Source organism: Carica papaya, chromosome 6 (genome assembly GCF_054855325.1).
Source record: "Carica papaya isolate Zhongbai chromosome 6, ASM5485532v1, whole genome shotgun sequence".
NCBI classification, from domain to species: Eukaryota; Viridiplantae; Streptophyta; class Magnoliopsida; order Brassicales; family Caricaceae; genus Carica; species Carica papaya.
Window position 1 is genome coordinate 12,083,398 of NC_142314.1, and position 16,522 is coordinate 12,099,919.

The following is a 16,522-nucleotide window of genomic DNA, read 5'->3' on the forward strand; positions in this document are numbered from 1 at the left end:
CTCTAAACCGACTCGAACTTACTTCTAAAACGGCTCAGTCTCCACTGGTGTACCATACGAGCTCTCACGCGCCGCCACGTGCCAACGAATGCCCAATTACCGGACAACTACGCGCTGCCACGTGCCACCGCCGGAAACCGCAACGTGCCGATGCCAGAAACACCACCGTGCGAAACCACCAGAGTCTCACGCGCCTCCATCAAACCGCCACGTGCGACCCACACACCTTCACCAAAACTGCCACACGCTACCACTGGCCACCACACGCTGCCGCCGAAAATCATCGAAACACCACAAAAAACGCTGGCAATTCCAAATCCATCAAAGATTTGGTGAGATCGCACCGAAAACCGCCTAGAAACATCTCAGATTGGGGCTTCACGCAATCTGGCTGCCATCGCGTCGGTTCATCTTCTCCGGCGTGTGTCCTCTCTTTTCGGCTTCAATTTTGCGCATAGACTAGACGTTTCCTCTCTCCCAGCCGTAGCACCGAGCACCAGTAGCTCCTTTCAAGTAGATACAGATCTGACCTGCTTCTTCGCTACGCAGATCTGCTTCTTCGATCACTTGTCGCCGCTCTGCTTCTGTCGGAGCAGGTCCACGCACGGACAAAGAAGGCTGACCCCCGTGCACTATTCGTTTTCTTTGGGTTTACGCGGTCGCACCAGGCTGGTTGCCACTCACACGTGATATGGTCCGATCTGCCGCCAACTGTTGTTTCCTTTTTCTCTGATCTTATCTATGATGAGGCTTTGGCGCTTTTAGGGTGGTGATAAGGGTAAATTTGGATAAATGGATACTAACTCAGTATATTGTGTTATTTTAAAATTTTAATGAAGCTCTAAAATTAAAACCTTAAAATAGTTTTAATTAACTCTGATACTATATTGATTTTTTAAGAAAAAATAATAATTTTATTTTTCACTCTTTATGTTATTATACTTAAAGTGTTTATAAAATTTTTATTTTACTAATAAAGAAATTTTTATTCTACTAAATTTCTAATTATATGAAATTATTATTTTTATAAAATTATAATTATATAATATCAATTAATTAAATAATAAAATATGCTACTCCAACAGTTTAAGACTTTTTAAGTTTGTGCATCAAAGGTGATGAGGTGAGAAAGGAAACAAAATCTTTGTGGGGGATGGGTTATCTATGTTGGTCTGTGGACCATATAGCTCATAAGACGCATGAGTTATGGGAGTGACTTCTTTTGGCATCTTTATGAGGCAAGACACATAGAAAATTCTCAGACCTACCTATATTCTACCTCCATCAACAATCGGAAATTATTATTTTTGGCCCTGAAGATCATTTGTTCTTCATATATTATATCTCTTTATAATTTTTTTTGCTCACTAAAGAAGATAACATCTGGAGCATGTCTTATCATCCTCATTGTATTTTTCTCCCCTTATCTTAATATATCTTCTCCTTTTATCAAATAATATGGCTAATGGGCAATGGATTCGGAGATAAGCTCTGGGGCACATTATGACGAGAAGAAATATCCGGAAGAAGATGAAACAACGCATCACATAAACAAGGAATTTCCCATGTTCAATGGGATAGTGTTTTATGGAAGAATGAATGTTGTGTTTCATTATTAAATAATTAGTTCCGATATATACACAACTTTGAGTATATAAAAAAAAACCCTAAAATAAATTATATAAGAGTATTTTACTATTTATATTCTTGTACATTAAGTTATATATATTCTTTCCAACACTATCGATCAAGTTATTGAATAGAGATTGTTCATTCCCAACTTGATAATAATTATTTGAAATGTTGGATTAAGCCTTAGTAAATACATTAGCAAGTTAGGAGTTGATATGTTTGTTGTAACACCCAACAAAAAAAAAAATTTAGTTTTTAGTTTCATTTTTTATTTTTTTTAATAAATATAATTATTTATTTTAATTTATTTTATTTTATTTCAATGAAAAAAAAAATAAAAATTTGTTAAGGATTAAATTAAAAATAATTTTGGAAAAAATGGGTGAAATTTTGAATTATGAGAATATTTTTGAAAGAAAAATCGAAAACCGGAGGTCAAAACGCAATTTAGAAAAATTGAACCACGTCAGACACCCGGTCAGCAGCCCCGACCAACCAGGACGCGCCAAGTGGCAGAGGCGCTGACGCGGGAGGCCACGCGTGGGGGAGCCACGTGGGCGATCCGCATGCACGCGATTGAATGGTTGAGGTCCGTTCTCGCTCGCACGGACGGCTCAGATTGAATCGCGATGAACGGCTCAGATTCATTCCCTATGTAATCGCGCTCAGACGGTACAGATCAAAAGCGATGGACGGCCCAAATAAAAAACGGATGGGTATAAATAACCCCATCCGCACCCAAACCCTAACCCTAGCCGCCAATACCCCTCGTCGGAGAAGACAACCCAGCCGCCGGGGAGCCGACCGCCGCCGCATCGGAACCTTTTCCGACCACCAAAAAAGGTCAAAAAAAATTTTTTTGCACGAAATTCAATTTTAAACCCACCCATGGCCAAATTAGAGTGAAAGAACCGACCAATTGGCCAGAAAACACCGCCGTAGCCCGTCGCCGCCGCTGCGGGGAATTTCACAAACCGTCTCCGATGAGACCCTTCCCGATTCTCGTTTCGTGTAATTTTTTTACCGTTGTGATCACCGTTTTCTTCTCTACAGGTTGACTGAAGCGAAACACCCAACCGTAACGTGATCCGAAGGAGCCGCCGGTGAGTTTCGGTTTTTCATATTTTTTGGCCCACCGAGGCCCTTTAGCATGTGCACTCACAGGAATCGATGTAAAATCGACCAAATTCGGCCAAAAAGGCCAAAAATGGCCAACCGGAGGCGGACCGCCGCCGTGCCGGATTTCCGAAATTGGCCGAGTAGGCCTGGAACTAATTTTTGGGTTTATTTGAGATATTTGTAGGTACCATAAGTACGTTTCAATTCCCGAAAAAAAATTCAGGGAACCCAGGGACCGCCCGTAGGTACAGTAAACCATTTACCTTTTCGGTGTCAAATCAAGTAAGGATCCCTCACCCTATTTCCTATCATAGATTTGAAGTTTAAATAAATAATAATACAGTTTTTTGTACAAATTAAATAGATGTACATAATTAATTACGGATTGCTAATGGAGCCAGAACCGGATATTGTTCTTTATTGATTTCTGTTGATTTATTTTACATTCTAAAAGTATGATGGTATCTGATTTATCTATTTTATGTTTTAAATGCATGTATTACTGTCTTATTTGACCACTGTTTGATTTTGGAATTTAAAATATGATTGCATTACCGGATGCTTGTTCATTTGTTTATATGATTATGTTTGATTTGGTAACGGAGATTAAGGAAAAATAGGAAAGGGGTGTGATCAAATAAACAGATAAAATGATAGTCTCACTAGATATCTTGCGAGATGGTGGACGGATCGGGTTCATAGGGAACCCTACCGTGAACGTTGTCTCATACCGGACGGGGTATGGAGAGTTGATAATTTGGTGCTCATACCGGACGGGGTATGGGGACGGCCCTGTAATTGAGATTGTTAAGGGAAAGCGTTCATGTGTAGCGGGGACACCCCTATGGATCCCCACGGATACTAGTAAGCTGGTAAAACAAGAAATGGTTATGATTTATTTTATTGTTAATAAATATGAATTTATGACATATTTTATGTTGCTGATTGTACATGAAGTTATTATTTGTGTGATATTATTGTCTCTATAGGTTGTTTTTATAAATTTCACAATGGTAAGTGAACGGTAAATGATTTTACAATTGATAAACGAATTTGCTAAATTTAGTACTCCATTAATTGTTTTGATTTTCTACCAACCTTTACTTCTGTGCTGGTGATGTAGTGTGATATCCTTACTCGGCTAGTGTAGTTCATCCCTTATCTAACCATTTCAGATCAACAGGATCTGATTTTAGAACCCGATTCACAGGAAGATTGCTAGTAGATGCTAGATACTTTTTATTTTCAATTACTTTTCGTATTTCTCGTGTTCTTTTTAGAGAATTTATTTCGTAATGTTTGTTTACTACTTTTAAATTATTGTATAAAGGATGTAAACTTTAACCTTTTATTTCGCTTCCGTACTTAAATTATTATATATTTCCTTTTGGATTTCCGGGGTCCTTACATATATAGGATGTGCAGAGCAAACCACTATCTACCTTTTCTTTGATGAATTGTCTATTAACTTTCAATGCGTTTTATCCTGTCATATTGTATTGGATTATAAGCAATATTGATTGCTGTCTTTTTATCATAATAATCTCATTGGGTCACCTCACTTGATCCTTAGGTCTTCAAAATTATTTTCAATAACAATAACTCATTGACTCCTTGGATTGTTGTTTGAAATTTAGATTCTACATAGTATCTTGCTACCACATTTTATTTCTTACTACTCCATGTGATCAAATTTCCTCCAAAGGAAGTACAACAACATGTAGTGGATTTTCTATCCGCTATTAATCTAGCAAAATCAGCTCATCAGTGTAGGTTTCTAGAACTAATTTTATTACTTTCTAAACATGATACCCTTTTATGGTGTTCCCTTTAGGAATTATAGCACTCGTCATGCTTCCTTTAAATGCACTTAGGAATTGTGCATTTTTTTTAAATAAAAAGTATGAAAGTACATAAATAGGGCACAAGAGGGTATTATCCATTTATAAGATATTCACAAATTTGTGAGTACATCTGAAATTCCCAAAATCTTCTCATTATAAATGTCACGACCCAAAATCAACAAGGCAAAATAGCAATCGTCTATCTCTAATTTTTGACATCTCTTCCTCTATCCATTCAAAAGTCCTATTATTTTTGTCTTTTCAAATCACCCAAAAAATAGTTAAATGAATAAATTTTACTTCTTTGGAATTGTGCATAAACTGGCTTATTAAATTACTGCATAAGAAATTTTTGGTCTTCTGTGTACTAGATAGATAAGTCTTTCCTCTGCTAATCCCAGTTTATAGTTGGGATCAAACAATGTGCTAACAGGTTTCCATGCCAGTTTGCCTATATTCTTTAGATCCTTGATACACTTTTGTTGTAAGATGAAAATTCCAACTTTTGAATTAGTCACTTCTACTTCAAGGAAGTATTTAGCTTCTCTAGTTTTTTAATTTCAAATTTTTTGCCTAAGCGCCATTTGAGCACCAATCTCCCTTTTTCATCATCACCTATCAAAGTAATATCATCAATATACACAGCCAGAATTGTAATTTTGCCTAAATCTAAGTGCTTGATAAATAGGAGTGTGGTCTCTTTGACTTTAGTTGTATCTTACTACCAATATCACCTTTACAAATCTTCAAACCATGCCTTGGATGAATGTTTGAGTCCATAAAAAGTTTTTTTTTAATTTATAAATTTTTTTCGCTCTTATAACTTTTGTGGATGCTGATAGAATTTCTATGCAAATTTTCTTCTGCAAATCTACATGCAAAAAGACATTTTTCACATCAGACTGCAACAATTGTCAATCAAAGTTGGCAACTAAAAACAATAAAACTTGAATGGCTTTCATCTTGAAAACATGTGCAAATTCTTTTGACAATCTATTCTATAGGTCTGGGTATATTGGCCACCAACCTTACTTTATACCTTTCTGTTGTACCATCAATTTCGTACTTTACAGTGAACATTTATTTGCATCCTACAAATCTTTTTCCTTGAGTAGGTCTATTAGATTCCATATATGGTTTTTCTCCGAATGCTCGTATTTCAATTTCCATAGCATTTCTTCATTTTTTCATAGAACGTCTCAAATAATGTATTAGAAATATATTCTATATTTAAACACATAAGAAACCTTTTGGAGAATAGTGAACACTTGTCAAATGATAAAATTTGAGATTGAATAAAGTGGACGGTTAGTACATTCTCTAATTTCTTTTTGAATTGCAATAGGTATATCAATGTTAGAATATGAAGGATTCTCATAAGTTAATTCATTTCCAGAACTTCACTCTAATGCTTGAACTTGCTTCAGTTTAGGATTCAGATTCTTCGTTCTTGAGTATAACTGAGAGAATCTTGAGTCATGCACGCTCATTGGTGCTAGTTCATTCTTTGGGTTTTAAAGTAATTAGGTGGGTCATTTTCTGGGTTGTGAGGTAAATGAGAAGGGTTATTTGGTGGTAGTGTTGAAGGTAGAGGTGCTGGTAGGTCACTTTTTTTAGTTGTGAGATAACTAAGACAGGTTATTTACGGGTAGTATTAAAGGTAGATAGACTGATGATATAGAGGATAAGGTAAAATAAAAAAAGAACAAGTCTTTTATCTTTTGTCATAGTCTCCCCTTGAAAATAAAGTTTACTAAAGTATGACTTGGTCTTAATAAATGTAACAGCGATAATTACATAAAATTTTTTGGTAGACGAATAATAACATTTGTAATCCTTTTGAGTTGAGAAGTGTCTCACAAAAGTACACTTGAAAACTTTTGAATTGAGTTTCCTTGCTGATGTTAATGCATTTCAAAAAAGGCGGCACACTCATATATTTTATCGATAAGATTGTTTGTGACACTAACCTCTGGGTAGAATTTGAAAAGAACTTCCATGGAACTCTTAAAATCCAACACCCTGGATAGTAATTGATTTATCAGATAAGTGCCAGTGAGGACAGCTTTCTATCTTTATTGTTTAGGCACATGATTTTGGAACAAGGATTAGGTAGTAGCTAGTAAGTGACCATTTTTACTTTCTAATTCTTCATTTTGTCATAGAGTGTGAATACAAGAGAACTCATGGACAATCCATTTTCATTGAAAAAAAGGATGATAGTCTCATATTGAAAACATCTTTAACATTATCAATGTGCAATCTTTTAATATGAGCACCAAATTAGATTCTAATCGTATTGTGGAAGTGCATGACTCACATCATATTTAAATTTAAGTAAAAAAAGCTAAATGACTCTTGTACAATCATCAACAAAATAAACAAACTAAATGATGTAGAATCGAGAATCAACAATGAACAATAAGTATGATTTATCTCGAATCTAAACTCTGATATCAAATGATGCGAAATTTAAGGTCAACAGTGAAATTTAAACTCACACGTACATAATTAGCACTAAAACTTATTTTTTAAACAAATCTTCCCTACTTAACCTATAATCAATAGATGTTTGGAACTAAAGTAATTGAAAAAAATAGTAATTGATAAAACGCCACAAAAGTTATCTTGATAAATAGAAACAATTTTTTACTCAATAAGAAGGTTGAAGAAAATCTCACTAGTTCAAAAGTTAAAAAACGTTGTATTTTATTGCTTAAACCTTTGATTGAGAATGATTATAAACATTGGCATGAGGCCTATTTATAGATGAGGCCAAGAGAATTACAATAGAACTAAATCTCCTAAATGATTGTAAATACTTATCTAGAAAAATAATAAATTACATATTTAAGAAAATAAAACTTTTTAATTAAGATATGGTCGTCCATCTTGAATTAAAAAAGATTCTTTGACGATTTAATGAGATGTGGCCGCCCGCGATAAGATTTTTTGGTTTAAATATAATATGTAATTAAAATAAGGGAAGATCTCTTGAAGAGTATGAGGAGATTTCTTGCTTTCTTGGGAATTTGAAGTTAGTTCATCAATGATTTAAGGAATCCGCCCATGATCTTGCCCATTCCGTCCATGATTTTGTCCATGATTTTGTGGGTATGAAAGGTAAACTACTCACAACCTTCTCATTGATCGGGATCTAGATTCTGATTCTCTTAATCTGAAATGGTTAATGAAAGGATGAGTTACACTAACCCAATAAAAATATCACACAACTCATTGATATGGAAAACTAAAAATTAGTAAAAATCAGGAAAAAAACAACTAATGCAGCCTTTACTTTAATTAAATACATTTAATTTTAAAATGTTTGTTAGACATTCACCATTACGAGTTTTCCAAAAATCAACCTATGAAAACCCATATTCATATCACTTTTTATTTTCACGCACAAGTGAACAAAAAACGATAATTTTCCTTTCTTACTTGTTTATTAATATCTCTGGAGGGTCCATAGGAATGTCCCCCTACTCGTAAACCTAATATCTAATTTTAACAATTAATCAGTCGTCCCCATACCCCGTCCGTGATGGGTGCCAAACATTTCATCGCCACGATACCCTATCTAGTATGAGGGTGAACCATATCTCCCAAACTTCCGATAAGGGACTTCTCAGCCCTGTTCAGCTGAGATAACGTTCACGATAAAGTTCCCTATGTATTAGATCTGTCCATCTTTTCCCTGAGTACCAAGTAAGTCTTTCACATAAATATTTTCAACAACAAAACAACCAACAAACGCATACCAATATCTCATATTATATTTACATATCAATTAAACGACATTTATACAGATGATATAGCTGATCATAACAAGGGATCGAGCAACAGATAACCAAATAAACTACATAAATCGATAACACCATAAAAATTATAAATTAAGAATATATACCATATAATAACAAGCGAATAGAGCAGTACAAAAAAATAAATAGGAAATCAGAACAATTGTAAACTAACCGGTTCCACCTCCATTAGTGATCTGTAATTATTTTTAAAATTTTCTAATTTTTTAATAAAAATACGAAATTATACATCGTTAAGTCTCAATTTATCATAACGGAGAATAAGGTGAAAAATTCTTACCCGAATCGGTATTTCGAGACTCCGCGCTGTCTACTACACCTTTTAACGAGTCTCAGGTTTCTTGAATTTTTCTGTGAAATCAAAAACACTCGTCACGTACTTAAAAATACCCTAAAAATCCAAAATCGATATCCAAAACTCTTTCCATCTAATTTTGGAGTTCTAACATGACACCACCGACGTGATCCAGCGCCAACTCCGCTGCCCACGGCGGCGGTTTGCCTCAATCTGACCGATTTTGGCTAATTTTATATGTAGTCCTGCGAAAAAACACGTTAGGGAGTCTCGGTTGGCTAAAAAATTATAAAAAACTGAACCTACCGACGAGCGAGTCTCTGGGTGCGGCGGCTCTACCAGTCCTCCTTCGCGGCTGAAGTTCTTTCTTCGGCTAATTTGCACAGAAAATGGTGAACACAATGATCCAAAAATCACATGAAACGGGAAGTGGGAAGAGACTCATTGGAGGGATTTTTAGGTTTCGACTGCAGCGGCTTTGCCAGGCTTTGCGCGCGATTTCCGTCTCACCCGCCATCACTCTTACTCCGATATGACCATAGGGAGGCTCGGAATCGAATTCCGAGTGCGTAAGCAAAAATTTTACTTTTTTTGGCAGTTTGCAGCGGCGGTCAATAGTGGCTCCGGTGCGGCGATAGTCACCAGTCGTCCTTCTTATCCAGCGCCTGGTTCTTTTTCGCCGAGGGCTGGCAGCTAGAGTTTGGATTCCCCTGTTACGAAAAGTATTTATACCCATTCTGCGTCGATCTAAACTGTCAATTCGCATCGACGTGGAACGAGGAGGGCCGTTCGATCTTTATCTGTTTTGTCCGATTGCATGGGCGAATCTGGGTCGTTCATTGCGATTGATCTCGTCCATTCGATCGCGTTTAAGGAAAAAACGAATTTGAGTCGTTCACTTGTGCGAGATCGAACCTGGGCCGTCGGATCGCTGGGTATACGGATCGTCCACATGGTGTCAACGTTAGCGTGTTTCGACACGCGGTGTGCTCTGATTCATCAGAGCTACTGACTTAGCCGTCCCACGTGGCCGTTTTTTTTTTGCACTTTGACTCCCTATTTCCAATTTTTCTTTCAAAAACACTCCCCGAACTCAAATTTTCACCCTTTTTTTTCCAAAAATATTTTCAATCTCGTCATTAATTCATTTTTTCTCAAAAATTCAATAAAATAAAAATATAATAAATAAAATAATTATTTTAATAAAATAATTTAATAAAAAAAAATTATCTCGAGCCGCTTTTCGGACTCGGGTATCACATAATATGCCTTTTTGAAAAGAAGTATCCCTCTATGATCTTGTGCGACTGATTAAGGATGAGATGAGGAGGAAAAAAATCCCTCGTGTTAAAGAAAATTTCTCAAGGGTGAGAAAGAAATTCTCCACGTGATTGAGTCTAAGCTGTCCCTGAGCTTTAGGAAACCTTTTGGCTTAGATAGAATGATTTGTACACTGAGGAAACTCTTGATTGGCTTTCCATGCTTGTAGAGATTGAGATACCTGAGAATCCTCCCACTTGAAGACTCTTTAGTGGCTAGATTTTCCCTTGTTGTAGGACAAGCTAATGGCGACTCCTCCCAAAGATGTAAATGGCTCAACCTTCCTCTTCCAAGGCTTTCCAATTTCGGTCCAAGACTTTCCTCTTCATGGATCCATCCTTTAGCATAGACTTGAAAGTCTTCCTTTAGTTTATTGGCCCATGTCCTAGTGATACTGCATCGATAAAGCTCAAGAGCATCTTGAATTGGATTTATCATAAGCTTTTCTCCATATGGACTTTGCTTTTCTTGGATTGGATCTTTTCATCCACTTTTATGGATCAAACCATAGGACCTCCCTTGGACTGAACCTTGTCTTGTCTCCCATCATTCACAAGGCCTAATCCATGGCCTATTAAGCTCATAAGGCCGTGAGTCTCCTTGTATCTTCCAATGAAGGCGTGAGCTTCCATGTAAGCTCCCATGTGGCCGTGAATTTCATCTTGAGTTAGGTCTTGCTCTCCTTTAATGAGGACATTACCTTTTAAACTCATGTAGGCATGATTTCCCTTGCAGCCGTAAGCTTTTAAGATTATATAATGTCTCATGTGAGCTTGAATTGTGTTTTGGCCGTGAGTTAGAACTTGTCCCACCTGGATTCGTATCATCAATGCTCTCTCTCGCATACTAGAAAGTCACTTAATGTCCTTGGCAACTTCTGCAGTCCATCCTACATTACTAATGAAATTCAAGCAAGTTGCACTCAGCATGCACGCGTTCAGACAACCATTAAGGAGCTTCAAGACTATCCACAAAATACTTAAGTTTATCTGTGGAATCAGAGCTTTCATTGGTTGTTGGAAACAACTAAACAAGATTATGAAAGAATTCCATGAAGGTTCTATCATAAGTAATTATTGTTCTTCGGCCAGTTAGAAAAAAAAATCATAATTTTTTATTGGACAGGGTTGGAAAAAGACATCTGCTACTAATTTTTTACTATCCCACTTGTCCAAAATGCAAACCCATTCTCTCCCTATCTTGACTTGTTACAACCATTACCTATTCCCTTAATGCCATGGACAAGTATTTTACTAGATTTCATAGAAGGCTTGCCTAAGTCGTACTGGCACATGGTCAATTGTCTAAGTAAACACGCACATTTTCAAGCCCTTACACATCCTTTCTCTATCATGACAGTGGCCAAGAAATTCATGAATACAATTTTCAAATTGCATGGCTTATCAGCAATAATTTCGGATCATGATTCTATCTTCTTAAGTATGTTTTGTAGGAACTACTTCAATTGCAGGGCATTTCTCTTGCATGCTCAACAGCTTACCGTCTCTAATAGATGCCCAAACAGATGTAGACGACCGTTGCCTCAAGACTTATCTTCATTACATGTGCCATGATGCACCAGCTAAGTGGGCACAGTGTTACCTTTCAGAGAGTTCTTGTATAATACCTCATATCGTACTGTCATAAAGTTATCAGCTTTTGAACCTTATATGAATATCCACCGTCTCTTCATGTTTCATATGTCTCTGGATACTCAAAGATCAAATCCTTAAATGAGTACTTGACTGAGCTAGAAAATATTCTTAGAATCCTCAAGTTACATACAAATGCGCACAGCATTGCATGAAGCAGCTGACTGATGTACATCGTTCAGAAAGAACCTTTACAACCAGTGGCTCTGTTTATGTGCTTTTAAAACCTCACAAACAACAAAATTGACTCAACAGGACTAATCAGAAGCTTGACACTATAACAAAGGACTCTTTTGCGTTATTCAAAAGGTGGGCAGTGTTCCATACAAGCTCAATTTACCAAAAGGGCATAGAGTGTACCTAGAGTTTCATGTACCGCAGTTCAAGAAAGATTTCCCTCAGGCTCACTGACAATTAACTCCTCTGCAAGACAAACAATTCTCTTCAACCGCTGTGCATTCTGGAGAGCAGACATCAAAAGTCAGAACATACCCCTGGTGCAACTCCTGATTCAGTGGAAAAGACAAGAACCATCTCAAGCAAAATGGGAAGATGCATTACATTGAAGACAGGTTTCCCGGTTTTTCCTCTGAGGACAAGGGAACTTAAGAGCAGGGTTTTGTTATATGGACAATAATCAGAGTAATTAGAATAGTGGTCATAGCTGTTAATGGCTGAGACTTTAGGATCAGGACGTATAACCTCTACAAATACATGACCAGTAAGCTGTAAAATCTATGCCATTAATAAAATTCTCTGAAGTCTTCCTCTCTGTTCCTGTAATTTCTCACTCTATGTCCTCTAATTTCTTCTATCCTTTCTGTTCCCTTCTCTCTCTCCTTCTTTTGAACTTTGTCCAACATCAAAAATACCTCCAACACCTTCTTTTACCATTACAGAATTTTATTATTTCACGTAGAAATAGTGTATAAGATTTTATAGCATATTTCTAAAATTTTATTTATTCTTAAATCAACATTTTCATTTTTTATTTACTTGCAGCTTGCATTTAAATTGTTTTACAAATTTTTATCAATGATGATATATTATACTGGTAAAATTGTATAGGAAATTTATTATTTTTATATGGTATTGGATAAATTTTTTTTTTTTTTTGTTTTTTTTATTTTGGAAATAGATTGTTGAACAGATTTATTATAGTATTATTAATTGTGGAAGCGCATTAAAATACATGTTCAAACAAATATAATAAAGAAAGCTATTTACTTATTACATTTCTATTCTATCCCTGTATCCCACCAAAATATAGTAGTGAGATTACTTATCCGTAGATGAGAATTAATCAGCAATTTGCTCTACTCAATAATGTTACATTATTGCCATACCGCTCACTAAACCATAAAACAAAGTGTAAAAAGTATCTAGAAAAAAGTATCTAGACTTCCAACCAAAATCAAACTCAAATCTCCTATAAAGATTATCTCCCAAAAAAATCTCCTAACATTTCCTATGTAACTCGAGCTCCCTTCTTTTAAATCCTTAAGGTTCTGCATCGGTTATTTATTCTTCTATGAGAAATACAATACAGTGGCGTCTATCTACGAGCAATTCATACAATGAAACTGAATAAGCAGGAAAAAGACTGACCTCTCCTATGTTAGGACACTGGGCTTCCTCGCAGACGGTGTTGAGCTTCAAGGAAGAGAGGGAATCCTTAACCTCCTGGAACTTCTCACCTTGAGGAGCTCTCTGCCTCAACCAATGAGGCTTCTTTAAGTCGGGATCTCTGCCCGTGAAGGGTCCCATCTTCGGCATCCCTCCCGGGTAGGGAGGCCGACTCTTCATTGCTCCCTCAGATTCCATCAACTTCTTACCAGCTGCGAGCGGTGCCGAATCGTCCAAAGATATCGATGGTTTCACATTGATCGAAGACGATACCGATGATGCCGAATCAATGGACTCGCATCGGATTTTAAAGTGAGAAGAGAAATTGGGAAACGGAAATGATTTAGTAGCTTTTGGGAGAGAGATTGAAGCAGAGAGTGAAGGTTTTGAAATAGAATGGTGGATCATTTTCAAAACCAATTCAATTACGCCACACCTACTGTGTCTGGTATATATATATATATATATATAATTCTGTGTGTATATATATATAAACGAGAAAGAAATGAAGGAGAACGAGCAATAGACGAAGGAAGCCGCTGGGGGCTTGGGAGGGACCTCGGCTTCTCCGCACCCAAATTGAAAGCTGTTTGTTGGTGGTTTGTTTCTCTGTTTTGGTTGTTTTAACTGTAACATCGACCGATGTTTAGTAACTGGAGAAAACAAATTAAAATGCAAATTGTAGCACCCGGAAAAAAAAAAAAAAAAGGGGGGGCCACGTCAGCAGCCACGTCAGCAGGCCCGGTCAGCAGTCCCGGCCAACCGGGGCCTGCCACGTGGCAAGATCGCGTCACTCCGAAAGGAGCCACGTTGGCGATCCGCGTGGGTGCGATCCGACGGCCCAGATCAATCACGCGAACGAACGGCCCAGATTAAAACGAAACGAACGGTTGTGATCAAAAGGCAAGGGGTTATAAATAGAACCCCCACACCAGACCAAAAACCCTAGCCGCCAGCCGCTCGCCGGAGAAGACGAACCAGAGGCCGACCGCCGCCACCCGCCGCCACTCGCCGCCGCACCGGGGAAATTTCCGACCGCCGATCGAGGTAAATTTCATACCCCCGACTCGTTTTTCCCCACTGATTCCTCCTATGGCCAAATCGAAGCCGAAATCCCGGCCAAACGGTCGGAATACGCGGCCGAAGCCCAGCGGCGCCGCCGCGCCCCCTCTCGGTTTTTGCCTCCGACGAGGCCCTTCCCGGCCTCCGTTCGATGCAATTTTTATATCACCGTGATCACCATTCTTTTCTCTACAGGTTGACTGAAGCCAAATCACCAAAACACGAACTTCGCCGGAGAGTCGCCGTACCCGAGAGCGCCGCCGCCGGTAAGCTCCGCTTTTCCGTGATTTTTTGGCCCCCCGAGGGCCCTAGGGTTGTTTTCTGACAAGGACCAATGCGAGTGTGGCCGAAAACAGTCAACCCGAGGCGACTCGCCGCCGCCAGCGGCGGCGCCGTCGCCGGAGCACGGCGGAGCCGCCGTGCCGGAGTTGCGATTTGGGCCGAAAGAGGCCCTGGGCCTAATTTGGATTTTTTTTGGAACCCGTGCAGGTACTGTTAGCGTGTTTCAGTTCCCCGGGAAAAATTCAGGGAAAATTAGGGACAGCCTGCAGGCGCACTGTGAATCGTATTCGGATCCCGAAAACAAGTAAGGACCCCTCACCCTATTTCCTATCACGGTATTAAAGTTCAAAATGATAAAACAGTATTTCTTGAATTAACGCATGTGTGAAATTGCTTAAGGTTGGTAATGGAGCCCGAGTCTAGTGTGATTGATGATTTACTGTTATTTGGCCTGTTTACAGCTTTAAATGCAAAATGAGGTTTGATGTGTTCATTTTACAGATTTGTGTGCATGTACTACGTTTTTATTAATTATGGGTTGAATGACTGAGAAACTGATACTGTATGTTGTCTGTCTGGTATGAATTACGATTTGCTTGTTTAAATGTGAATTGATGATGCTGATTGAGGAAAAGGAAAAATGAAAGATTGTGTAGACTGATAATTGTATTATGGGGGTCAGCCTGACTAGATATCCTGGGAGATGGTGGACGGACCGGGTCCGTAGGGAACCCTACCGGGATTGTGGTCTCACATGCCGGACGGGGTATGGAGATCTTATGGTTTTGGCGCCCATACCGGACGGGGTATGGGGACGGCCCGTTTCACCCTCATACCGGACGGGGTATTGAGGTTTATGGTTTTGGCGCCCATACCGGACGGGGTATGGGGACGGCCCGTTTCACCCTCATACCGGACGGGGTATTGAGGTTCATGGTTTTGGCGCCCATACCGGACGGGGTATGGGGACGGCCCTGGAAACTGATTATGAATGTTAAAGGTTAACGGGTAGCGGAACCCCTATGGACCCCCACGGATACTAGTAGGCTGGTAAATGAGAAAAAAAAGATATGTTGTACAATGATTGAATTACAAGAGGCGTGATAAGTGTTATGTTTTACAGCTTAGATTATTCAATGATTATGATAATGTTATTGTTTTTCTCATATTGTTTTCATAAATTCCACCAAGGTAAGTGGATGGTAAAAGTTTTATTATTGATAAAAGGTTTTGTTGTTAATAAACGAGTTTATTGTAAATTATGCTCCATTGGTCTTTTTGTGGTTTTCTACCCACCTTTATCTCCGTGACGGTGAGATATCGTGATGTTCTTACTGGGCTAGTGTAGCTCACTCCTTAATTAACCATTTCAGATCAGGAAGACATGGTTCCCGAGCCCGTTCCGCAGGAGGACGACGAAGGGGATGCCTAGAGACTCTGTAGTCATACGCATAGTTTATTTTCGAGTTTTCTTTCTTAGTTAGTTTAACCTTTTATATTTTAAGTACGTTTGTTTGGTTTTTCGTGTAAGGGATGTTAACTGAAATTTTGATCTCGCTTCCGCATTCGATATATTTAAATACTCATTTCATTTTTATATTTTTCGGGGCCGTTATAGTTGGTATCAGAGCCAGGTTTCCTCGGACCCATCCCTTACACTATAGTCCTTTAAAGAAATACTCACCGATTGGTCGTTACTCAACCATTCCTTGTAAATGCAGGTACACAGAAATGAGGAGAGGAAGGCCCCCACTAAACCGAGCGGCCCAAGATAATTCGCTTCGGGAGGATTTGGACAGATTATATGAGATGGTGGAAGCTCTCGTAGCTGCCCAGCGAAGGCAAGAGGAGAGAAGGGAGTTACCC

The 16,522-nt window shown here is 38.4% G+C and overlaps 1 protein-coding gene across 3 annotated transcripts in view; it reads right to left on the bottom strand.

Annotated features, from left to right (window-relative positions):
* LOC110806407 (Radical SAM superfamily protein) overlaps window positions 1–13,969 on the bottom strand; it is a 41,177-nt gene extending 27,208 nt beyond the window's left edge. Inside the window, exons 1-2 of one of the 3 annotated variants that reach the window (XM_088223523.1) lie at window positions 13,295–13,434; window positions 12,047–12,146 (exon numbers count right to left, since the gene is read on the bottom strand). Coding sequence is in view for 2 of the 3 variants with exons in the window: in XM_088223521.1 (XP_088079647.1) it covers window positions 13,295–13,948 (654 nt within the window). In the remaining variant the exon portion in view is untranslated. Of the gene's footprint in view, window positions 1–12,046; window positions 12,147–13,294 lie in introns of all 3 variants that reach the window. The other 2 variants (XM_088223521.1, XM_088223522.1) reach the window with 2 other exon arrangements.
* Window positions 13,970–16,522: the final 2,553 nt, after the last annotated feature.